This window comes from Canis lupus, chromosome 6 (assembly GCF_048164855.1).
Source record: "Canis lupus baileyi chromosome 6, mCanLup2.hap1, whole genome shotgun sequence".
Classification (NCBI taxonomy): Eukaryota; Metazoa; Chordata; class Mammalia; order Carnivora; family Canidae; genus Canis; species Canis lupus.
The window spans coordinates 3,486,656-3,511,319 of record NC_132843.1 but is presented as its reverse complement, the minus strand read 5'-3'; the positions used below and the strand labels follow the sequence as shown (position 1 = coordinate 3,511,319).

At 37.7% G+C, this 24,664-nt stretch overlaps 1 protein-coding gene and 1 long non-coding RNA gene across 12 annotated transcripts in view; one reads left to right on the top strand and one right to left on the bottom strand.

Annotated features, from left to right (window-relative positions):
- LOC140634911 (centrosomal protein of 76 kDa) overlaps positions 1–24,664 on the bottom strand; it is a 234,552-nt gene that overhangs the window by 32,982 nt on the left and 176,906 nt on the right. For 7 of the 11 annotated variants that reach the window (XR_012032235.1, XM_072828642.1, XM_072828644.1 and 4 more), the window contains 3 exons: positions 13,684–13,770; positions 12,891–13,020; positions 1,179–1,220 (listed from right to left, as the gene is read on the bottom strand). Coding sequence is in view for 10 of the 11 variants with exons in the window: in XM_072828642.1 (XP_072684743.1) it covers positions 1,179–1,220; positions 12,891–13,020; positions 13,684–13,770 (259 nt within the window). In the remaining variant the exon portion in view is untranslated. The remainder of the gene's footprint in view (positions 1–1,178; positions 1,221–12,890; positions 13,021–13,683; positions 13,771–24,664) is intronic. The other 4 variants (XM_072828643.1, XM_072828646.1, XM_072828649.1 and 1 more) reach the window with 1 other exon arrangement.
- Positions 861–18,011, top strand: LOC140634914 (uncharacterized). The gene is made up of 5 exons (XR_012032236.1): positions 861–885; positions 11,004–11,100; positions 11,526–11,631; positions 16,484–16,636; positions 17,510–18,011. It is a non-coding gene; the product is annotated as an uncharacterized lncRNA (long non-coding RNA).

The window sequence follows — 24,664 nt, the reverse complement described above, 5'->3', positions numbered from 1 at the left end:
GAAGCAGGCTCCATGCAGGGAGCCCGACTGGGACTTGATCCCAGGTCTCCAGGATCATGCCCTGGGCTGAAGGTGGCACTAAACCGCCAAGCCACCTGGGCTGCCCTAGAATAATATTTTTTTTAAAGAAAAAAAAATTTAAGAAAATCATAAGGAAGAGAAAATGTCCTTTGCACAGAGGACTAGGGAGCAAGGGTGATGGGTGTGTCGGCTCCTCCTATAGCACCATTCTGCTCTCTGGGCACATTCCTTGCTTCAGCTCAGCATCCTGTCCGCCAGCCCTGGGTGCAGACCCTAATCCTCCTGTCAGCATCAGGGGGCAACCTGCAACCCTGTTGTCTCTGGTCCCTAGAGGCTGCTGACAATCTCAGCAGGCCTCCTTGGGCCTTTGTGGGTTCCTGGAGGGCAGATTAGTTGCCTTCCATTTGGTCCTATGAAGACTGGGGTGGACAGTTATAAATAAATGACCTGTAGCTTTTGCTGTCAACTCTTAAATTAAAAAAAAAAAATTCCTATTAGTGGATCTGAGCAGTTCAAACTCATGTTGTTTAGGGTCAGCTATATTCTACAACCAAAGCCATTATAACATAGCTGTATTTTTATACTCTCAAACAGCACTCAGAATCATTCATGACTAGCCTCTATCCAGAGGGAGCCCCAGGACACCAAACACAGCTCTTGCCTGACAACTAAGGAGCGGTGGTCCTCTGAAATAGCTGACAGCTCTGAGTCTAATTACTTAAATAACAGAATGCTTTAGAGAATAAGAAACATCAAAACTTTGTCTCTTGAAACTTCTTCTATTCTCTTAAAGCAAAGTTCTGTTTTAGATTTTGACATCACTACTTTAGAAGAGTGTGGATAACTCTAAAAGAAGAAGTGTGGGTAAGAGATAGTGAATGTAAGGATGGGCAGTCACATTTCATAACCACAGGGATGGCATAATGGTTCTATAATCTCTCATAGGCAACAGATTTATTAGTGGAGTTTTAATTTTTTTAAGTGTATGGTTTTCAAATAAGCAGAACATTTTATCTTACTGACCACAGTTTAGAAGAAGCCTTTCAATTTTCTCCTTTAACATGTACGGACAAGCAGATGAATGAAATGCATTTCATAGAAACCACAAAACCCATGTCAGGTGTGAAAGCGTTTTTTTTTGTTTTGTTTTGTTTTACCTGACAAGTCAAAACTGTAAGACATGCTAAGTGGCCGCATTGCTGAAAAAAGAAAACAAACAATAAAAAAATAATTCAGCTGTTAGGAATATACAGGGAGGACAAAAAAGGGAGGAAGCTTCAAGAAGACCTATAATGGCACATTTCAGATTTTATGGCAGAAGGCAGAGAATAAAAATCTGAAATACAACAAAACTATGAGTCTTAGTTTCAATTATATCACTAAGACTTGAAACGGAGTAACATTAAAAGAAAAAACATAATTTTTTAAACAACATGTTAAGAATGAAAGCATGAAAGATATAAAACATTTTAAAGAAACATAGTATAGGATTTTGGCTTAAATATAACATGATTTTAGGACACAAATTTTTTAAGTTAAAGAATAAATGTGTTCTTAAATGACTTATTTCAGGATGAGAATCTGATGCTACTAAAATAGGTGAAACATTTTATATAAAGTCTCTTTCAGGAATTAGCATCACAATGCATCACTATGCTGCCCATTGCAGGCAGTGTAACCTAGCAGTTGAAGAGAGGCCCCAGGAGCCAGAATGTCTGAATTTGCATCTCAGCTCTGCCACTTAGTAGCACTGTGATTCTGGGAAAGTTACTTAACCTCTCTCTGCTTCAGTTATTTAATCTGTAAAATGGGAAAAATGGTACTTATCTCATGAGATTGTTAATGAAGATTGAATGATCCTACCAAAATAAGGTGCTTACATATAGCAAACTGCTTCACACACAGTAAAAGCTCAATAAATAGAATTTCTTAAGAATAAATTTATTTCCTGTTGAAATAATGTCTTAAAATTTTTATTATACATGCTAAAAATCATTGAATTGCATTTTATATGGGTGAATTTTATAGTAGATAAATTATGCCTCAATAAAGCTATTTTTTAAAAAAGCTTACTACAAAGATTTGATTAATTTGGGTATTCATGACAGTGAAGAATTAACTTTTTTCACTGCAGCTCAAAACTCTTAATAGTCAATCTATTCTATGACCTAGGCTCAGGGAGGACAGGCAACTCTATGGTCAGAAGAGGACAGACCTTGGATCTATAGTAGGGATGGAAGTACAGGCATAATGGGGAGAATGTCTCCCCCATTCATGTCTTCCAGGTATACTGCCTATAGAGTTCTAACACCTAAATTTAATAGAATGTTAAGTGTCTCTCAATGTTTGTGGCAGATGTTTTTATTTTTATTTTTTTGTGGCAGATGTTTTTAAAGGAATAATTTATACAAAGCAGGCTCCATGCAGGGAGCCCGATGCAGGACTCGATCCTGGGACCCCAGGACCACGCCCCGGGCCAAAGGCAGGCGCCAAACCGCTGAGCCACCCAGGGATCCCCTAAGATGTAACTTTTAAATAAACATTTTACTGTGTTTTAGTTATCGCAGAGAAAAGCAGGAATTTTATACTGAAATAAATAAAAATATTCAAACTGCTATATTTCAATATAAAATTCCTCCACTCACCATTCAAAGAACCCTACATTTCTTGTACACTTTTTTTTTTAATTTTTATTTATTTATGATAGTCACACACACAGAGAGAGAGAGGCAGAGACATAGGCAGAGGGAGAAGCAGGCTCCATGCACCGGGAGCCGATGTGGGATTCGATCCCGGGTCTCCAGAATCGCGCCCTGGGCCAAAGGCAGGTGCTAAACTGCTGCGCCACCCAGAGATCCCTCTTGTACACTTTTCTAGATGTCTCCTGAGGCAAGGGAAACAAGCAAAAACAAACTAATGGGACTACATCAAAATAAAAAGCTTTTGAACAGTGAAGGAAACCATCAACAAAACTAAAAGGCAACCCTACTGAATGGGAGAAGATATTTACAAATGATACAATTAAAAGGGGGTCAATATCCAAAATATATAAAGAACTTACATAGCTCAATGCCCAAAACCCCAAATAATACAATTAAAAATGGGCAGAGGACATCAATAGACATTTTTCCAAAGAAGACATCCAGATGACCAAGAGCTATGTGAAAAGATGCTCAACATTACTCATTATTGGGGAAATACAAATCAAACTCACAATGAGATATCACCTCACACCTGTCAGAATGGCTAAAAACAAAAATATAAGAAACAGCAAGTGTTGGTGAGGACATGGAGAAAAAGGAACCCTTGTGCACTGGTGGTGGGAATGTATACTGTTGCAGCTACTGTGAAAAACTGTATGAAGTTTCCTCAGAAAGTTAAAAAAGAGAATTACGGTATGATCCAGTAATTCTATTACTGGGTATTTATCCAAAGAAAAGGAAAACAGTAATTCAACAAGATACATGTACCTCTATTTTATTGAAGCATTATTTACAATTGCCAAGAAATGGAAGAAGCTCAAGCATCCATTGATTGATGAATGGATAAAGAAGATGTGTGTGTATATATATATACACACATACACACAATGAAATATTGTTCAGCCATAAAAAAGAATGAAATCTTGCCATTTGCAACAACATGTATGGATCTAAATGATATGATGCTAAGTGAAATATGTCGGTTAGAGAAAGACAAGTACCATATGATTTCATTCATATCTGGAATTTAAGAAACTAAACAAATGAACAAAGGACAAAGAGACAAATAGGGACACCTAAGTGGCTCAGTGGTTGAATGTCTCCCTTTGGCTCAGGGCGTGATCCCAGAGTCCCAGGATTGAGTCCTGCATCAGGCTCCCCACAGAGAGCCTGCCTCTCTCTCTGCCTCTGTTCTCTGCCGCTCTCTCTCTCTGTCTCTCATGAATAAACAAAGAGAATAATAAGAAAAGAAATTAAAAAAAAAAAAAAAGACTCTAATGGTTACCAGAGGACAGACAGGTAGGAATGGGTGAAATAGGGGAAGGGGATTAAGAGTACCTTTAACCCGATGGACACTGAGAAATGTATAAAACTGCTGAATCATTATACCTGAAATTAATATAGCACTGTATGTTAATTCTACTTGAATAAAAATAACCCACCTATTTAAAAAACGCCTAAATTTCTGTAAAAGGCATCTGAATCAGCAAATAAAAAGTCAAACTCTCACTCTTTGCACATGACGTGATACTCTATGTAGAAAGCCCAAAAAAGAGATGCCTGAGTGGCTCAGTGGTTGAGCATCTGCCTTCAGCTCAGGTCATGATCCTGGGGTCCTGGGATCGAGTCCCACATTGGGCTCCCTGCATGGAGCCTGCTTCTCCCTCTGCCTAGGTCTCTGCCTCTCTCTGTCTCTCATGAATAAATAAAATCTTAAAAAAAAAAAAAAGAAAACTATAAAACTCTGCTGATAGAAATTTAAAAAGACAGGGATGCCTGGGTGGCTCAGTGGTTGAGCATCTGCCTTTGGCTCAGGGTGTGATCCTGGGGTCCTGGAATCGAGTTCTGCACTGGGCTCCCCACACGGAGCCTGCTTCTCCCTTTGCCTATGTCTCTGCCTCTCTCGCTCTCTGTGTCTCTCAAATAAATAAAATCTTTAAAAAAAAGAAAGAAAGAAAGCCCAAAGACTCCAGCCCCAAATTGCTAGAATCTTACAGGAATTCAGCCAACATGGTATGATATAAAAATCAATGCACAGAAATCAGTTGCATTTCTATACACTAATAATGAGACAGAAGAAAGAAAAATTAAGGATCCCATTTATAATTGCACCAAAACCATAAAGTACCTAAGAATAAACCTAACCAAAGAGGCAAAGGATCTGTACTCAGAACTATAGAACACTCATCCAAGAAAGTGAGGAAGACACAAAGAAATGGAAAAACATCCCATGTTCATGGGCTAGAAGAACAAATATTGTTAAAATGTCTATGCAACCTAGAGCAATCTATACATTCAATGCAATCCCTATCAAAATACCGTCAACTTTCTTCACAGAGCTGGAACAAAAAATCCTAAAATTTGTATGGAATGAGAAAAGACCCCCAATAGCCAAATGAAGGTTGAAAAAGAAAACCAAAGCTGGAGGCATCACAATTCCAGACTTTGAGCTCTATTACAAAGCTGTGATCATCAAGACAGCCTGGTACTGGCACAAAAACAGACACATAGATCAATGGACCAGAATAGAGAACCCATAAATGGACTTTCAACTCTATGATTAACTAATCTTTGATGAGGCAGCAAATGATATCCAATAGAAAAAAGACAGTCTCTTTAACAAATGGTGTTGGGAAAATTGGACAGCCACATGTAGAATAATGAAACTGGACCATTTTCTTACACTATACACAAAAACAGACTCAAACTAGATGAAAGACCTAAATGTGAGACAGGAATCCATCCAAATCCTAAAGGAGAACATAAGCAGCAACCTCTGTAGCCTCGACTGCAGCAACTGCTTTCTAGATAGGTCTCCAAAGGCAAGGGAAACAAAGGCAAAAATGAACTACTGGGACTTCATCAAGATAAAAAGCTTTTGCACAGCAAAAGAAACAATCAACATAACCAAAAGACAACTGACAGAATGGGAGAAGATATTTGCAAATGACACATCAGGTAAAGGGCTAGTATCCAAGATCTATAAAGAACTTATCAAACTCAATATCCAACAAATAATCCAATCATGAAATGGGCAGAAGTCATGAGCAGACATTTCTCCAAAGACATACACATGGCCAACAGACACATGAGAAAATGTTCAACATCATTCGGCATCAGGAAAAGTACAAATCAAAACCACAATGAGATACTACCTCATATTGGTCAGAATGGCTAAAATTTAAGTCAGGAAATGACAGAGGTTGGTGAGGATGTGGAGAAAGGGGAATTCTCCTACACTGTTGGTGGGAATGCAAACTGGCGTAGCCACTCTGGAAAACAGGATGGAGGTTCCTCAAAAAGTTGAAACAGAGCTACTCTTCGACCCAGCAATTGCACTACTAGGTATTTACCCCAAAGACAAATGTAGTGATCCTAAGGGGGCACCTACACCCCAAAGTTTATGGCAGCAATGTCCACAGTAACCAAACTATGGAAAGAGCCCAGATGTCCATCAACAGATGAATGGATAAAGAAGATGTGGTGCACACACACACATGTATATATATATATATACACACACACACACACACACACACACACACACAGGAATACTACTCAGCCATCAAAAAAACCCCAAATCTTGTCATTTGCAATGATGTGGATAGAGCTAGAGGGTATTTGCTGAGTCAATCATATGATCTCACTCATATGTGGAATCTAAGAAACAAAACAGAGGATCACGGGAAGAGAAGAAAAAATAGAACAAGACAAAACCAGGGGGAGACAAACCATAAGAGACTCTTTTTTTTTTTTTAAGGATTTATTCATCTGACACAGAGAGAGAGAGAGAGAGAGAGAGCGAGCGAGCGCGCACGCACAAGTATGCATGCACACAAGCAGAGGCAGTGGCAGAAGGAGCGGGAGAAGCAGGCCCCCTGTGGAACAGGGAGCCCAAACTGGGGCTTGATCCCAGGACCTTGGGATCATAACCTGAGCTGAAGGCAGGTGCTTAACCAGCTGAGCCACCCAGGTGTCTCCATAAGAGACTCTTAATCATAGGAAACAAATTGGGGGTTGTTGGGGGGAGGGGGTGGGGTAACTGGGGAATGAGCATTAAAGAGGGGACATGATATAATGAGCACTGGTTGTTACATAAGACTGATGAATCACCGAACTCTACCTTTGAAACTAATAATACACTATATGTTAATAAAAAAAATTCATAGCAGAAACTTGTAGTTCAATAATCAAGATATTTTGGATGCAGAAATTATGTATTTCAAACAGAAAAGGATTTCATAATTTAGGTGATATTTATTGAAGAAATAAATGTTCTACCTCAAAAAACGCTGACTACAAAAGTGCTATAAATTTAATTTTACTGCTTTTCTCAAGAAAATCTAAACATTTATTAATTATAGTTATTTTAAAGATTTCTATTAAGGAATATTACAATATTATAATATTCCTTAATAGAAGCAAATATCCGGTTTCTGTGGTCCATAATCTGATTATAGTATTTATACATTCATTAGTATGAGGTTTTCAAATAAATATGTGACTCATAAAAAAACCCCTGCATTTCTGAATTCAAATACCATTGAATCTAGATTTTCCTATTTATACACAGTAAATAAGATCCAACATATTCTCAAAGCATTTACCACCCTTCTCTAATATCTTCTCATTCTGTTTTTCCCTGATATGTGAATAATCTATCTTTTGAAATAAGACTATTGCATTACAGAGGGCTGCTATTATTTCTTGGAAGATGAGGTTTGGATCTTTTCCAAGCTCTACGTATTACAAAAAGGAGAGAAATCAAGCATAATAGCAATTAAGAAATTTACAGAAAAGATGCCTTTTAAAGGCACAATTTATATTTAAAACCAAAAGTCTCAATTCAGTATGAGATGTTAGGAAACAGAAAATGATGGGACATGAACAAAGACTGGTGCGCAAGAATAGCATTTTCAGGCTTGACAGTAAAAAAAAAAAAAGACATTCTGTCAAAAAATAGGGAAATAAAACACAATTTAGCCATATTATCAGGATACAAGCGCCTTATGAGTCCTATTTAATGACATGGGAAGATGTTCACATGACATACAATGTTAAGTGAAGAGAACAGAGTATAGTTCTTTTTTTTATTTTTTATTTATTTATTTTTTAAATTTTTATTTATTTATGATAGTCACACACACACAGAGAGAGAGAGGCAGAGACATAGGCAGAGGGAGAAGCAGGCTCCATGCACCGAGAGCCCGATGTGGGATTCGATCCCGGGTCTCCAGGATTGCGCCCTGGGCCAAAGGCAGGCTAAACCGCTGCGCCACCCAGGGATCCCTTTTTTTTTCTTTTTAAACAGAGTATAGTTCTTATCTCCATACTGCACAAGTAGATTTACAGTAGATGCCTCTGGCTTTTGAAATTATGGGTAACATTTCTTTAAACATTTACACATGTCCCCAGTTTCTATAGTGGGATTCTACTCACAATTACATGGAGGGGAAAGGTTATAAAAATATTTAGGGAAACTTGTCCTAAGTGCATTCTGCCAACCTCATCCTAATCAAACTCCCCAAAGCAAAATTGTATAGTAAGAACCAATGTAGATCTGCAGAAATAACAAGCCCAAATACCTAACTTTCCAATAAGATACAAGATCAGTTTGAATGCAGAATTGTAGAAGACTCTCACTTTCTATAACAGCTCGATCATGATTGTTGTGAATCACCAATTCATAAGGTTAAAATAAAAAATAGTAAGATATGCTCAAAACATAAAATTGGTATTATTTTTTTAAAGATTTATTTACTTGAGTATGAATGAGAAAGAGAGAATGTGCATACTAGCATGCAAGTGGGGTAAGGTGCAGAGGGAGAGAATATCCAAGTAGACTCTAATGCTGAATTTGGAGCCTGAGATGGGGATCAATCACAGAGGCCATGAGATCAAGACCTGAGCTGCAGTATGGTACTGGCACAAAAACAGACACATAGATCAATGGAACAGAATAGAGAACCCAGAAGTGGACCCTGAACTTTATGGTCAACTAATATTCGATAAAGGAGGAAGGACTATCCATTGGAAGAAAGACAGTCTCTTCAATAAATGGTGCTGAGAAAATTGGACATCCACATGCAGAAGAATGAAACTAGACCACTCTCTTACACCAGACACAAAGATAAACTCAAAATGGATGAAAGATCTAAATGTGAGACAAGATTCCATCAAAATCCTAGAGAAGAACACAGGCAACACCCTTTTTGAACTCGGCCACAGTAACTTCTTGCAAGATACATCCACGAAGGCAAAAGAAACAAAAGCAAAAATGAACTATTGGGACTTCATCAAGATAAGAAGCTTTTGCACAGCAAAGGATACAGTCAACAAAACTAAAAGACAACCTACAGAATGGGAGAAGATATTTGCAAATGACGTTATCAGATACAGGGCTAGTTTCTAAGATCTATAAAGAACTTATTAAACTCAACACCAAAGAAACAAACAATCCAATCATGAAATGGGCAAAAGACATGAACAGAAATCTCACAGAGGAAGACATAGACATGGCCAACATGCACATGAGAAAATGCTCTGCATCACTTGCCATCAGGGAAATACAAATCAAAACCACAATGAGATACCACCTCACACCAGTGAGAATGGGGAACATTAACAAGGCAGGAAACCACAAATGTTGGAGAGGATGAGGAGAAAAGGGAACCCTCCTGCACTGTTGGTGGGAATGTGAACTGGTGCAGCCACTCTGGAAAACTGTGTGGAGGTTCCTCAAAGACTTAAAAATAGACCTGCCCTACGACCCAGCAATGCACTGCTGGGGATTTACCCCAAAGATACAGATGCAATGAAACGCCAGGACACCTGCACCCCGATGTTTATAGCAGCAATGGCCACAATAGCCAAACTGTGGAAGGAGCCTCGGTGTCCATCGAAAGATGAATGGATAAAGACGTGGTTTATGTATACAATGGAATATTACTCAGCCATTAGAAATGACAAATACCCACCATTTGCTTCAACGTGGATGGAACTGGAGGGTATTATGCTGAGTGAAGTAAGTCAGTCGAAGGACAAACATTATATGTTCTCATTCATGTGGGGAATATAAATAATAGTGAAAGGGAATAGAAGGGAAGGGAGAAGAAATGTGTGGGAAATATCAGAAAGGGAGACAGAACATAAAGACTCCTAACTCTGGGAAACGAACTAGGGGTGGTAGAAGGGGAGGAGGGCGGGGGGTGGGAGTGAATGGGTGACGGGCACTGGGGGTTATTCTGTATGTTGGTAAATTGAACACCAATAAAAAAAAAAAAAAATGAGCCCCTGAATCAGCATTAGTTATTGAACTAAATGTTTTGATGAGGGCTTCTATTGACATTTGTTGTGGTCTATTAAAAATTCCTTGTGGGGGATCCCTGGGTGGCGCAGCGGTTTAGTGCCTGCCTTTGGCCCAGGGCGCGATCCTGGAGACCCGGGATCGAATCCCACATCGGGCTCCCGGTGCATGGAGCCTGCTTCTCCCTCTGCCTGTGTCTCTGCGCCTCTCTCTCTCTCTCTCTCTCTCTCTCTCTCTGTGACTATCATAAATAAATAAAAATTAAAAAAAAAAAAAAAAAAGATCTGAGCTGAAACCAAGAGTTGGTTCCTTAACTGACTGAGCCACTGAGGGGCCCTTGATATTTAATTGTTCTAAAGTAGGTTTCCTGTTATTTAACATCTAACTTGTTTAAAATGAAAGAGAAGAACATATATGTGACAAAGGCTTGCAACGATCCTTCCAAGCAATCAAAGTGGCCCCAACACTCACAGGGACTGCTAGTCTCTCCCTCAAATGACCTCGCCAATGTCTTGTGACTTGCTGTTAATGGTCTTGTAGTATGAACATGCATGACACTCCAGTCATTCTTTTGTAAGCATTCGTGGGCAGGCATTATGCCTTGTTCATCTCTATATCCCAGGAGATGGCATGGTTGTTTAATAGAAAGTAAAGGTTAAAAAAAAACTATTAGAAAAGTGAAGGAACTATATGTCAAATACCATCCATGTCATACAAGCACATTATGCCTATATTGCTCCTTTCTCTAGTCTTTTTGGTACTTCCACTGAGGTTGACAATCCCTTAGCCTAATTACTCTGTGCTCCTGTAAATCATGAAGCTTGCTTTTCTCATGGTAATAGATTTGTTTTGCCTCATGGTTTTATTGAAATCTTTTCTATTATCCCCACTGTTTCTTCTCAAGGTATGCTAATTTAAAAGAAATCCAGTCTTAAGCTAGCTTCCCATAATACCATTTCCTTATTTTTCCACAGTGGTTCTTACTCTTTTGAGGCTGTGTACTGTTTTTGGAAACTAAGGAAAAATATGGATCCTCTCTCCAGAAAAATGCACATTCATACATTTTATGAAGTAAGCACATTTTTTTTTTATATTTCGGGGACTCTCAGACTCTCGTCAGGCTTGTTCAAGGACTCTCAGAATAAGAACCCTTGGTGCACATGGCTTGGATGTTTTAGTTCATTATTATATAAATGCTCACATGGATTTGTCACTTAGCATGCTTTCAACATTTTTATTTTTTTAAAAAAGACTTGATTTATTTATCCATGAGACCCCAGAGAGAAGGCAGAGACATAGGCAGAGGGAGTAGCAGGCTCCTCGCAGGGAGCCCAATGTGGGACCCGGTCCCAGAACTCTGGGATCACACCCTGAGCCAAAGGCAGACTCCCAACTGCTGAGTCATCCAGGTGTCCCTCAACATTTTTAAAAGACAACACTTGCTGCCATAAAAATTGGACCCCTGTCCAGCACTGACTCAACTTTCTCTCTCTCAGTAGCTTTGTAACTGGAAGGTACATTCAATTATTTCAGCACCTATGGGTGCACTTCTACAACAATGAACAAGACAGATGTGGGTCCTGCTGGCACGGAGGTCACAAGGTAAAAGAAGGGTCAAGAGTCTAACAAAAGGATATCAACATGACATGACTCAAGATTTTGAGGCTAGAAGCAGAGACAGCAGTCAAAGCTGATGTGATAAACTAGATAAGAGAAGATGTCAGGCTGGGTTAGGATGGTGTTGGGCTAAAAATGGGGAAAACTAGAAAGATCCAGAATAAGAAATATCAACAGGGCTTAGCTGTTAGGTGGGAATCTGAGATGATGGTGAAGTTCTGCCTTGAGCACACTGAGATGAGGAAACAGGAGAAGATGGTTTGGGAGAAAACAAATGGCTTCCCCTGTCCTGCTGTAGGCCCTAGCTAGCAGACAGCTGGGGGAATGGGTGTGAGCTCAGAGAGACAGGTGCACAGATGAGGGCTGAAGTAGCCAGAACAAAAATCACAGAGATCGGTGTGGTTGTTCAGAGAGACACAGTGAACCCAGGATAGAAATCTGAAAGACCACGCAGGGTCTAACAGAGGCAGGAAAAGAGATTAGAGGAGAAGACTAGGAGAGTGTGGTTCTTTTCCTGTTCAGATGCCACTACTGTCTATTTTCCTACAGGAAGTTTCTCTGAATTCTTTGGGCATCTTTAATCTTACAAATAAGAGGAAAGTTGTATAAACAAAAATGTTACAAACATTTTAAAATACGGTCTTGCTATAAATCAAAATCAATGTGTGTTTATAGTACACATAACATTAAATAAAGGAAGCTTGGGAATAAGTGATATCAGATAACAATCAATGCTTTCATCATATAATACTGTATCTTTAAATCCATAATTAAGACAACAGAAACGTGAAGTAAAATTATGTATCATATTTCTAAAACATAAGAGCTTTGTATATGTAATATAATTTATGAAGTATTTTGACCACAATCTTACTTAATTCTTATATAAAAGCCATAATTAAAATGTAGAGGAATTTTTCTCCTTCTGCCAATAAAGAAACCAACACTCAGAGAGGTAAAGGGACTCTCCTAAAACCACAGTCTAGAGAATGACAGAGCAATTCCTTCTAAGCCATGACACTCTCATGTGGTTCAGTATCGTATGGGCAAAGGACTTCCTATTCTGTGAATTTCATGCATAAACTTCAAGTAAGAGTGTGCGTGTATGTGGGAGAGAGAGAGAGACAAAGAGAGAGACAGAAAGGAACAAACACTGCTTTTACTTTTTCTCTGGGCTGGTTGTATAGAGACACTGCTTCAAGTGGCTGAGGCTGGACCAGCAGTGCAGTAAGCAGCTGACTCACCTAATCTGCTGCGTCTAATCTCCTCTGGTGAGACAGGCCGTAGCTTTCTTTCTGCTTTGATTTCTTCTAATATTCTTTCATGGAGGCTCCGTGGTCGTGGTGGAGTGGGTTTCAGTTTTCTGGCTGCAACCTTGGGGGGGAAATAAGGAATGGCTATAGACTTGAATAGTTGTCCTTAAATAATTCTTACTGAAGTCCATTTCTATGGTAAAGTATTATGAAATTGTATTTCACTGATTGTAACACCATTTGATAAATGACTATTTTAAGCAATAGGGAGATTATTGGATTTCATAGTAATTTAGTCATATGTGCTCAATTTTAAGGAGTCAGTTTTGCTAGCATTAAAATTATGTTCACAATATGCTACCATGGTAGATTATCAATTGAAATGTAAGCTATACCTTATCTATTATTATTTTTTTAAAAACATTTTTGAACAAGTATCACAAAACTTTTAGATTATTAAGTAATCTTTCTACAATTGAAGAAATAAAGGCTCAGGGAGGCTGATTAATTTGCTCAGAGACATGTGGCTACTAAGTAAACTGCATAACTCAGGTTGTTTGGAGTTAAAACATCCTAAGACAGTCTTGTATTGAATAATTTTAAGTATTCTTCTGTGACTAAAGAATACAACTTAGAGTTAGGCTTCATCATTCTGAGAATAAAAGCTTGGTGTAAAAACTACTTCGAGAGCTGAGTTCCAGAGACCATGTCTTAGAGGAGAGTACCTTGTTACGTGACCTCCAACCAAGGGGAACATTTATCTGGTGTAAATCAGATCACATACCGGCTTTAAAGGGGGTCTTGATCTGATGAAGTCCAGGATGATTTCGTGAGCACTTTTTTTTAACCGAGGGGGAATATCACCATTGACCTGAAAAGAGACAAAAAGTACAAGATTCATGTGACTACAGGAAAATCATTACAAGTTTCTGGGTACAGCTATTACTTCAAAATTACTGAAAGTGTGTCCTGGTTCTATCAAAGATGTGTTTCGAATTAATAAAATGGAGAGTAAATAGTTGAGTGATTCAGAGCACAAACAGCTATGTAGAATTGGAGAAAAACAGAAGTTCATAAAATCAATCATTAAGTTCTACCATTTAGGGAAATTATGTATTTCATTCACCTCTTTCTACAAAAAGTTTCTAAAATTATGAATGTGAATGGAATAAATAATACTATGCTTATTAATTACATTATAATTTACAAAGCCTTTTACTTCTTATTTTCATCCTTGTACAAAACCTAAGTAATAGAAAGGACTGGTGTCATGAGTCACATTCTGTAGATAAAACTCAGGCTCATGTCAAGGAGGGTGTCTGCTACATTCATACAATTAGTGAGTACAAGAGTTTTGGTAGAGCCCTCATCTGACTCTGACCCCTGCTCTAATGTACTCTCTTTTTATAGCAATGTGTTAAAAAAGAAATTTTTAAAAGCAATTTAAGAAAACCCCCCAAACCCACCAAAAATAACATTCTAAACCTACTCTAACCACCCCAGAAGGCACATTTTGTCACATTTATTTCCCAATTTTAATATGAAGAAAATAGAACCTGTTAGGCATTTTCTGTCATGTTCCTCACAAAGGATGGATAAAAAAGAAATGTTAACAAATTATAAACTTAATGACAAATTACCTAATACTTCTCAAAATCCAGGAAATTGGTATACTATTTTTATTAATGCACTGTCTGAAAAATCTTTCTCCTCCCTACCTTGGAGACCTAGTCTTCGATTACCCCATCATATTCTAATAGCTTTATAATACCGATTTTGTTGGAGAGAAAAAAAGATAATTTACTTATTCCTCTCACATCAACCGCTGATCTTTTTATTTTGATAGGTTAGATATGTTTCCTTATGCTTCACAACTTGTCATTGGAAATGTCACTTAAATTTTGGAATTACTTTAAATTTGGTAAAACTTTTTAAGTATTTTTTATAAGGATGTATTTCTTTATTTAAGAGAGAAAATGAGAGTGTACAAGGGGGATAAGGGGCAGAGGGAGAGGGAGAAGTAGAATCCCCACTGAGTGAGAAGCCCCATACAGGGCTTGATCCTAGGACCCTGGGATCATCACTTGAACCAAAGGCAGATACTTAACTGACTCAGTCACCCAGGTGCCCCTCAAGTATTTTTGTAAGACTATAAGATTTCAGGGCATGAACTGTTTTCTTGTGTAATCACCAACCTTAAATAGTATTTTAATTGTTCACAAGTCATTAATTGGTTCGTTATTCCTCACTGCAACTGTATGAGTTTTTATTTTTTTTTGTCCGTGTTGCTATTTTGTGTCCTCTGAGATATAATGTTAAATACATATTTTTAAAAAGGGACCTGAAATACTGCTCCCAAGGCCAATCTGCTCCCCAAATGCAACCCCTCCATCTGTGCGCAGGGTGGGTGGCAAGCCTGCTGCGGCCTTCACAGCATCCACTCTCTCTCCTCCCTGGGCCACACCTCCCAGCACTGAATGAGGCCTGGATGGCCCATGGAAAGATTTAAGAGTAAAAGCTGCCTGAACTGCTAGTACTTGGTTTAAGGAGGGCATGTCCGCTAGCTATAGATCTGGAGGCCTAATGTGACATGACAACCTCCTATGGATTTCCTGCTATAAAAGATTTCTTTAAAACTCCTTATGGTGGTATGCCTAAGTGGCTCAGCGGTTAAAGCCTCTGCCTTCAGCTCAGGGCATGATCCTGGGGTCTAGGATCGAGTCCCACATCGGGCTCCCTGTGAGGAGCCTGCTTCTCCTCTACTTATGTCTCTGCCTCTCTGTGGCTCTCATGAATAAATAAATCTTTAAAACAAAACAACTCCTTATTGTTATGGAACAACTTAATCAGACTTTCCTATTACCTTCAGCTCTACTCCTAGAGATTTTTCCCTAGGCTTTTACTTTACTGTTTACTTTCATCACAACAGTAGTTTAGGGAGTTGGTTTAAGTAAGGCCAGGGTTGTAAATTCTGTTCCCCAAACCAGCACACATTACCTTCAGTTTCCACACTAGTCAGAAACCATATCCTGAATCCCAATTACAAAATGTGCATCAGTGCCCCTGAGGTAGGATGGATGTGAGTCAGTGAAAGTCCTTACCAGGAGGGGAAAAAAGTAACTTTGTGCTAATACCATTCTGCTGCTGGCTCAGTGAAATCATTCTCCTATAAATAAACACATATATATTTTTAAAGATTTTATTTATTTATTCATGAGAGACACAGAGAGAAAAAGAGAGGCAGAGACACAGGCAGAGGGAAAAGCAGGCTCCATGCAGGGAACCCGACGCAGGACTCGATCCCGGGTCTCCAGGATCACGTCCTGGGCTAAAGGCGGCACTAAACTGCTGAGCCACCCAGGTTGCCCACAGAACATATACTGAAACAAGCTCTCTGAGCTGCAATGATAAATGATTCCTAGCTGAACACAAATACTAGAGCCACAAGTAAATAAGACATTTATACAATCTGATCTTATTTCTGAGCCTCAATGCCTTAAATAACTTCTAAGTAAAAGATGTTGTTTCTACATCTTTTTATTTTTTAATTAAAAAAATTATTTATTTATTCCTGAGAGATACAGAGAGAGGGAGATACACAGACAGAGGGAGAAGTAAGCTTCCTGTGGGAAGCCCGATGCAGGACTCGATCCCAGGACCAGGATCACGCCCTGAGCCAAAGGCAGACACTCAACCGTTGAGCCATCCAAATGCCCCTACATCTTCATTTTTAAAAGGTGAGTCATTTGAAGCTTTCTGTTAGAATTAAAGCATTTTACTCATTTTGAAAAAATCAAACTGAAATGTTTTACACTTCTATAACTTAATATTCTGAGTAATATCCAGTATGGCTAAGCCACCAATTCCCAACACCAGCATAAACGTACCAGAACCAGTGGATTATTACAGTACAGTTATGTAGCTTAAACATGAGGATTAAATTAAAAACATTTCAGCATAGTGCTTCAGGTACAGATAGACCATGTTTGAAAACTCCTTGTGTTTACTCTTTATAAAAAACATTTGTTTTTAAAGAAATTAGCAAGTGTAATGCCGCAATGTAAGTGCTCTTAATGGGCTCAGAGTTGCTGGGAGTGAATTGCAGTATAATAGAAATCTGTATAAAAATTACTTTAAGTAGGGTGTTTTCTGATCAGTTACTATTGCTTACCATATTGTAAAAAGTTTTATGTATTAATCAGTTAATGTTATTTTGTTTGGGAGTTTTTTTTTTTTTTTGAGGGGTTGCCCATTAGTTGCTTCCCCCCCCCATTAATTGTTTTTTGCTGAAACTATAAATCCCAGCAACAAACTGCTGTGTACAAATAATATAAAATTTCTTTACAGAGATGTATTCCCCATTTTTGTGGGAAAAAGAAGCCAAGTTTACTTGCATTTGGTTTTTAAAAAAATATTAATAAATGAGTTGTATGCAAAAAAAGAATAAAAAATTTTAATGTCCAGTTTTTAAAGCTTAAATGAATAGTTGAATTTCCACTCTCATTTATCAGGTACATTTATATAAAATAAGGAACTAACCAAAATTTTAGCTGTTTAGACTGAAAACTTTCCACATGAACTTGCTCACACTGGCACTCCCATCTGCCCAGTCCCTTGCACAGGAGCTCAGTACACACTTAAGTGAACTGCATGGATTTGGCCAGAGGACATGAAAAGGAAAACAAGAGTGGCTACCATGAAGCAGAAACATCTATCCATTTGTCTTCACTTACTACCCACAACCTCCAAGTTCAAAAATGTATTATTTATACCTAAATAGACTAGATGCATCACTGAAAATTATCATAAAGAACATATTTATAAAATTACCTATCGTTCTGAAGCTCATGGAATTTTCAACAAACAAAAAGCTTAAATAATTGTTTTTTGAGCCTTGAAAAACGTTTTTTCTACTTTTGTCTTAAGCAAAGCAGAACCACTAATGATGACATAAGATCACAACTAAAGGGATTCCTGGGTGGTGCAGCGGTTTGGCGCCTGCCTTTGGCCCAGGGCGCGATCCTAGAGACCCGGGATCGAATCCCACATTGGCTCCAGGTGCATGGAGCCTGCTTCTCCCTCTGCCTGTGTCTCTGCCCCTCTCTCTCTCTCTCTCTGTGTGTGTGACTATCATAAATAAATAAAAAACAAAAAAGATCACAACTAAAAATGTACAAAGTTATCATTCATGGATTAATATTGGGCCCAATCAGATTTCCTTTTCCCCCTCCTTCAGCCTTACTGAGGCTGAATTGACAAAGAAAAATTATGCATATTTAAAGTATACAGCATGATTATCTGATATGTGTACAGGCACTGTGAAATGTTTACCACAACCAAGCTAATTAACATATCCATCACCTCACACGGTTACTGGTTTGTGAAGAGAACATTTAAGCTGTATGCTCTTAGCATACTTCAAGGACATACTACAGCATTATTAACTATAGTCACCATGCTGAGTCCCCAGAACTCGTTCGTTTTCTACCTGAAACATGTGACCTTTGACCAACACTTAAGCAATATCTACTTCCCCTATCCCTGAACCCTTGTCAACCTACTGCCCTGCTCTCAGCTTCCATGAGTTTGACTTCTTATAATTCCACACATAAGCGAGATCATATACTATCTGTCTTGGTAGGCTCAGCTTACTTCACCTAGCATGAAGTCCTCCAGGTTCTTCTATGTTATTGCGAATGGCAGGATTTCCTTCTGTTTTATGACTAAATACTATTGCTGTAGATGTATATGCATTTTCTTTATCCACTCATCTGATGACGTTTAAGCTGCTTCCATAACGTGGCTATTGTGAATAATGCTGTAATACACATGGGCGCAGGATCTCTTGGAGATCCTGATTTCATTTCCTTGAGGTGTTGACCTAGTCTGTTTGCCTAAATATTTAGCCTCTCCTCCTTCATGTTTAGTTACAGTACTGAGGTGGAAAGCACACTGTGTATCCAGTCTCCATCTTATTGGACTTTATTTTATAACCAGGTTATTCAGCACAGTGTTTTTCTGTGCTCTAAGCTTCTTAGAAAACTAAGTAAAAATCTGTTTTCTACTGCTTCTTAAAATTTTATAGAAAACTGGTTGTCTCACTTTTCAAAACCAGTATCTTGCTATATGTATGTGTGTGTGTATATATATATACATATACATGATATATATATATATATATATATATATATATATATATATGCCCAAAATGCAACTGAGTTGATGGCAGAACTGAGATTCAAACATAGTTACCCTATTTCCAGAGTCACTGCTCTTAAGCACAATGTACACACCTGTCCTATTTAAAGAAATCTCTGCCTACCTCAAGGTCATAAAGATTTTCTCCTATGTTACCTTTCTGAAGTTTTATTGGTTTATGGTTGGAACAGGTCATTGAGAGGATGTGACGACTGGCTGGACTTGGACAACTGGAGGCTCCTTACCCCCCACACCCCATCCTTGGAGTATACATTCCATAACTCTTCCTGTACTACTATGAGCCACAGGCCACAGTTTTCTGTTTTGTTTGTTTTTCTGTCTATAATGTTCTGCTGTCAACTGGACATTTAAGAAAATATATTGTAAGAACTCTGGATTTTGATCTGTCCTCAGAGGGGATAAATATTGTTTATTTGTTAAATGGCTTCTTTACACTAATTCTGTTAAATCTATTTTCCCTGCCACATGTAGGTTCTAAAGTCTCTGTTCAGTATATATATATTTTTCTTTTTAAAATTCTTTTTATTTTTAAGCTCAGCTTCCTCAGAGTTGATCCTGGGTCAGCAAAGTACTTAGTGATCAGCCAATGATAGGCCAGAAGTAGTACATGAACACAGTGAGCTAGTAAGGCTCCCTCCCTCAGTCATGAGAGTTAAATGTCTGTCCAGTTTTTACTTTCTGGATTCACAAGACCTCTCTATTTGGCCAGGGACAAACAGCTCACCTCTCCAGTCTCTCCCAAGTGGGCCCACCATGAGCATAACCTTTGGGACTCCCAGGAGTAAGTGGGATCCTGGCCAATTTTGGCTCTTGTTTCCTGGGTTATTCTGTTCAATTTCTGCTTGGCCTCCGCCACTACTGAAGCCACATTTAGCCTCCTTAGCTCCCCCTGATTGTCACCAAACTCTCTACTGCTTTTGATAATGACTCTGGGTGTGGACTTTAACACCTACTGTTCCGAATAAAGCCACGTTCTATCCTGGTCAGCTGGGAAGAACTTCTACAATTGGAGCTGGCATCAAATGAGGTAGCACTGCCTAAAATGCCAGACTCCCCTGTTCTGAGATTCAGAATATTTTCCTGAATAGAGGCTTTTCAATGTGTTATACACCCTTTGTTTTGAAACTTTACCACTTTTATCGTAGCTTTTTAGGGTGAAGATTTGCTGAGCAACTCATTCGGGTGTTTGGGAAGTCATTCCTTCTGGTTTTAAATTTTATCAAATGCTTTTTCCTGTTATCTTTTAAGACGAAATTTTCTCCTTTATTCTATTAATGTCTTGAATTATATTCAGATTTCTCTTGTGTTAAAGCCACTTTTACATTTCAAATATCAATTCAGCCATATTACAATATAATATCCATTTTATATATTGCTGGAGTTCACATTGGAATCCAAATATACAGCAAGCTGGAACATACATGCTTCCTCTAATCCAGCCAGCCTCCATTTAGCACCAACAAATTCATGTCACAAGGAATAGAAGTTCAATGTACTGTTTTTAAAGATAACTCACAAATTCATATTTTATGTATAATTTTCTATTCTTTAATTCTGTGAACAAAACAAAATACATTTGTGTGTATGGGGTGGCATGGGCAGTTCAGTTGATTGAGTGGCTGACTCTTGTTTTGGCTCAGGTTATGATCTCAGGGTCCTGGGATCAAGCCCAGCGTGAGGTTCCATGGTCAGCAAGGAGTCTACTTCAGGATTCTCTCCCCCTCTGCCCCTCCCTTTGCTCGCTTGCACTCTAAAATAAATAAATCTTGAAAAAAAAGAAAAACAAAAACCCAAAACCGCATTTGTGGGCTAGATTCATCTCTTGAACCATGAGTTCTCAGTATCTGCAATAAGGTCCCCCAAGTCCTTCTTTTCTGATTCTTGCAGGTTATTTATGTAGCTCATATATGCTGGACAAGGGCATGATGTTCATCATTTTCAATTCTGGGCCTCTTCTCCTCTTATCACTGTGAAGTTCCCTTGCTCACAGGCATGAGATTGATGACCTAGTCTGGGTCTAATATTTAGCCTCTCCTCTTTCCATGTTTCAGTAGTTACAGTACTGAAATGGAAAACATACTCTAGTCTTCACCTCATTCGGGCTTTACCTTATTCAGCAGTGTTCCTCTGTGCTCTGAGCTTCTTAGGAAACTAAGTAAAAATCCTTTTTCTCCTCCTTAAAATTTTATAGAAAACTGGTTGTCTCACTTTTAAAAATCAGTATCTGTATAAACTTAAATAATCAATGAACTTTTGGTTCTATGTAATCCTCTCAGATTCTTCATACTTACTGAGTTCAACAGTTATGCATGCATTATCAGGCTACTCTTTTTCATGTGTGTAAAAGAAGATTCAAGTTTTAACCAAGCAGTTTCATCTTTGGATGATGGTTTCCTTTGACAAAAAGCTAGATAAGTTTTTGGATTATAGTGGCTGTGAAGAACAAGATTTCATGATATTTATAGATAGACTCTGTCTCCTGAAAAAAGCCACTGGAGGATTCAATGTTTCTATGCTTAATGGCAAGAATCCTTTTATTTACTTGAAATGTTAAAATGTTTCTTTTAGCGAGTAGCTGTCAATTTGGGGGGCAAACATGCTTGCTCAAGTATAACATACATATGGTAAAGTGCATAAATCTTAATTATGTAAAAATAAGCATAACCTTATTTGAACCACTGTCCAGCTCAAGATACGGAACACTAGTGTCCTCCTAGTGGCTACCCCACTCCCACCTGTCATAAATACCATTCTGACTTTGATCACCACAGATAAGTTTTGCTAGCTTTGAATCTGGCCCAGGTCACTCATTTACATTTACCTGCCTCATACATTAAACCACCTGAGTTTGCTGCTATATCCCAAGTTGAAGCTTGGAAAAACCTGATTACATTCATAATACACTAGGAGGATGTCAAAAAGAACCACATGCAACATTCTCAAATTCATATAAAATACAACCAAGAAACTTATTTCATTAGACTTGAGAGGTCTGGTCAATAGGAACAAAAATCATTCCTTATATTTACAGTCAAGTCACATTTTTGTTACTCAACCTTTATCCCAAATCTTTAAACCTAAAAATTATTTTTAGTATCCATGAAAAGAACATAAAAATGTATAGTTTAAGATATTAAATCATACTAAAAATTACTTTTGTTGCTACCTACTACAGTTTTGGAAATGGGAAACATTCTTTAAAAGAAAAAAAAAAGATTTTATTTATTTATTTTAGAGAGACAGAAAGAATGTTATGTGCCTGGGGAAAAAGGCAGAGAGAGAGGCTCCACACTGAGCATGGAGCCTGACACAGGGCTCGATCCCATGACCCTGAGATCATGACCTCAGCCAAAATCAAGAGCTGGATGCTTAACCAAGTGAGCCACCCAGGCATTCTTGCAAAAACATTCTTATAAACCAATTATGTTTGTATATTAATATTTAAAGCAGTAGAAATCCAATTTATGTCATTTACTGATTAATAGTTACATAACATTAATAGAGTTTCATAAAACACGTGGCCTGCCACATATTCCCTGCACCACCAACAAACACACTTTAAAAAAAGGGTAAGACAGTTTTCTTCAGAAACATGGGAAGCTACACTTTTATCATTTAGGACTTCAAATATATATCCAATTTTTCACACCACAAGGTGGATAACAAGGGTTTTAGCAAATTGATCATATCTACCAAAGGCCTTAAAGACATGTATATTCACTGATCCAATAATTCCATGACTAGAATTTACACTAAGGAAATTAATACAACTTTTTATATAATACTAAAAATGGCAAATCTACATACTACTTCATATTTTTTTAGAATGGCTATTATCAAAAAGTCGAGACAACTGTTGTCAAGAACGTGGAGAAAAAGGAACACTTGTGTACTGTTGGTGGGAATATAAATTGGTGCAGACAGTATGAAAAACAGTATGGTAGGGTTCCTGAAAAATATTAAAAAGAGAAATATACAATTTAGCAATTCCATTTCTGGATACTCATTTGAAGGTAATGAAAACACTAACTTGAAAGGGTATCACTGCAGCTTTGTTTACAATAGCCAAGACATAGAAACAGCCTAAATGTCCACTGACAGATGAATGGATAAAGAAAATGTGGTGTGCTCATATGAGCACACACACACAAGGGAATAGTAATGAGCTATTAAGAACAACACGGATGGACCTTCAGGGAATTATGCTAAGTGAAATAAGAGAAAGATAAATAGTACATGATCTCACTTATATGGATTTTTAAAAAACAAAACAAAACAAAACAAAACAAAACCCACTACAACCCCCAATCTCATAGATAGAGAGAATGGTAGGTAGTTGCCAGAGATGGAGGATGGGCAAAATGGATAAAGGAAGTCAAAAGTTACAAACTTCTGGTTACAAAAATAATTAGACATAGTGTAGAGCAAAGTGACTATAGTTAATAATACCATATTGTATATTTCAAAGGTGCTGAGTAAATCTGAAAAGTTGTCATCATAAGAAAAAAAGAACTGTAGCTACATATGGTGATGTATCTTAACTAGACATATTGTGATCATTTTGCAATATTTGCAGATATCAAATCATTATGACGCACATCTGGAACTAATATAATGTTATAATTCCATTACATCTCAGTAAAAAAAAAAACTGTAAATCCCAACACAGGAAATCAATTAAATAAATTTTGGTTTGTCTACTCAATAGGCTACTTTGAGTCATTAGAAATGATGTAGAATGGAAAAAAAATAAAAAAATAAAAAGACGTGAGTCAAGCAGATGACCTCTTAAAAAAAAAAAAGAAATGATGTAGAATGGAATATAATAAAAACTGTAAAAAACAATGAGAAGGCTTTTTATATGCTGATAAAATAATGATCACCAAGAATATGAACTGATAAAAAAAAGATATGTAACAGTGGGTAAAATACGGTAACACTGTGAACATATTTGCACAAATAGGAGAGATATGCACTGGAAAGATGTTTAAAACACTGATAAACACTGGTTGCCTCTAAAGAAGGTAAATGGGTGGCTGGAAAGGGAAGACTTTTCAGTGTACTTGCACCACAAATCCTTTTGAATTTAGCACCATGAAAATGTATTACATATTCCAAGTTAAATTATTAAAATATTTTAATGATGTAAAGAATTGTATTTTGTGATATGAAACAAAGTCTACAAACTGTTAAGCAGGGGGAGAAGAGTTCCAATAAAATATGTATACTTTAACCCAATTTTGTATTTATAAATTACACAATTTCACAGAAAATTCTTAGAAGCAAATTACTAAAAAATTGTAGAAGTGGTCTTAGAGTGGAGGAATTTTGTGATTTTTTTCCCTGTTATCCGTATTTTCTAATTTTTCTATAATGAGCATGTCTATCTTTAAAATAAAATAAAATAAGTTAGGGGGTCCTGGGTGGCTCAGTTGTCTGACTCTTGATTTCAGCTCAGGTCATGATCTCACAGTTGTGAGACTGAACCCTGAATTGGGATTCTTTCTCCCTCTCCCTCTGCCCCTCCCTCTGCTCGCACACACACA